Genomic DNA, 850 nt, shown 5'->3' with positions numbered 1-850 from the left:
AATGTTTCTTCAAAAAACCCTGAGCCACAGATTATTTTTGCAAATTGTTTGTCCTGAGGACACTGGTCAAGAACCAAAATAAATGTCCTTCAAAGTGCGCTGGATTCTCTGACTGGTGTGGCTCGGTTGGTTGGGCATCATCCATGCACCAAATGGTTGCTGGCTCAATTCCTGATCAGGGCACATGTCTGGGTGGAGGGCAGGATCCCTGGTAGGGGGCGTGTAAGAGGCAACATAGAATTTTTTAAAACATATTTTTATTGATTTCAGAGAGAAAGGGAGGGGGAGAGAGAAACAATGATGAGAGAGAATCACTGATTGGCTGCCCCCTGCACATCCCCTACTGGGAATCAGCCCAACCAGAATCAAACCAGGGACCCTTCAGTCCGCAGGCCAATGCTAGGGCAGCATAGATGTTTCTCTCCCTTTCCCTTCCTCTCCCTAAAAGTCAACTTAAAAAAAAAAATAGTGCTCTGGAATTCCTTTTGTTCTGTAAATTGAGTCTCAACTCCTGGGGCCTCATACACCTGCTCCTCCCAGTGGGTGAAATGTGGGGCTGTGGCTGTGGAAGAGCCAGGGAGCAAGGAACCAGCTCTTTAGTGGGGACCCACCAACCCTGCTTTGGAGCTCCCATTTCCGCATGAATCAGGGAGTGTCTCTTCTCAGTCTGGGGCAGTAGCCTCTGGCCATGCACAGGAGCCAGCTCTGTCCTGTGTGGTGAAGGTGGGACACAGCCATAGGAGCAGCTGTAGTAGTACTAGCCAAGAGGTACTTCATGGGAAGTGGGGCTCAGACTCTGGAGAGGCTGGGAGGGGAGCCACCCCCAGCAGCCCCTCTCATTATCAGAAGC

At 50.7% G+C, this 850-nt stretch overlaps 1 protein-coding gene across 1 annotated transcript in view; it reads left to right on the top strand.

Moving 5' to 3' along the window:
• Positions 1-600, top strand: part of WDR86 (WD repeat domain 86) — a 9114-nt gene extending 8514 nt beyond the window's left edge. The window contains exon 6 of the mRNA XM_015566240.1: positions 541-600. Coding sequence (XP_015421726.1) covers positions 541-600 — 60 coding nt within the window. The remainder of the gene's footprint in view (positions 1-540) is intronic.
• The last annotated feature ends 250 nt before the right edge of the window (positions 601-850 follow it).

The sequence above is a fragment of the Myotis davidii genome, unplaced genomic scaffold (genome assembly GCF_000327345.1).
Source record: "Myotis davidii unplaced genomic scaffold, ASM32734v1 scaffold762, whole genome shotgun sequence".
In the NCBI taxonomy this organism is placed as follows: Eukaryota; Metazoa; Chordata; class Mammalia; order Chiroptera; family Vespertilionidae; genus Myotis; species Myotis davidii.
The sequence above is the reverse complement of the archived record's forward strand: the minus strand, read 5'-3'. Positions and strand labels throughout refer to the sequence as shown.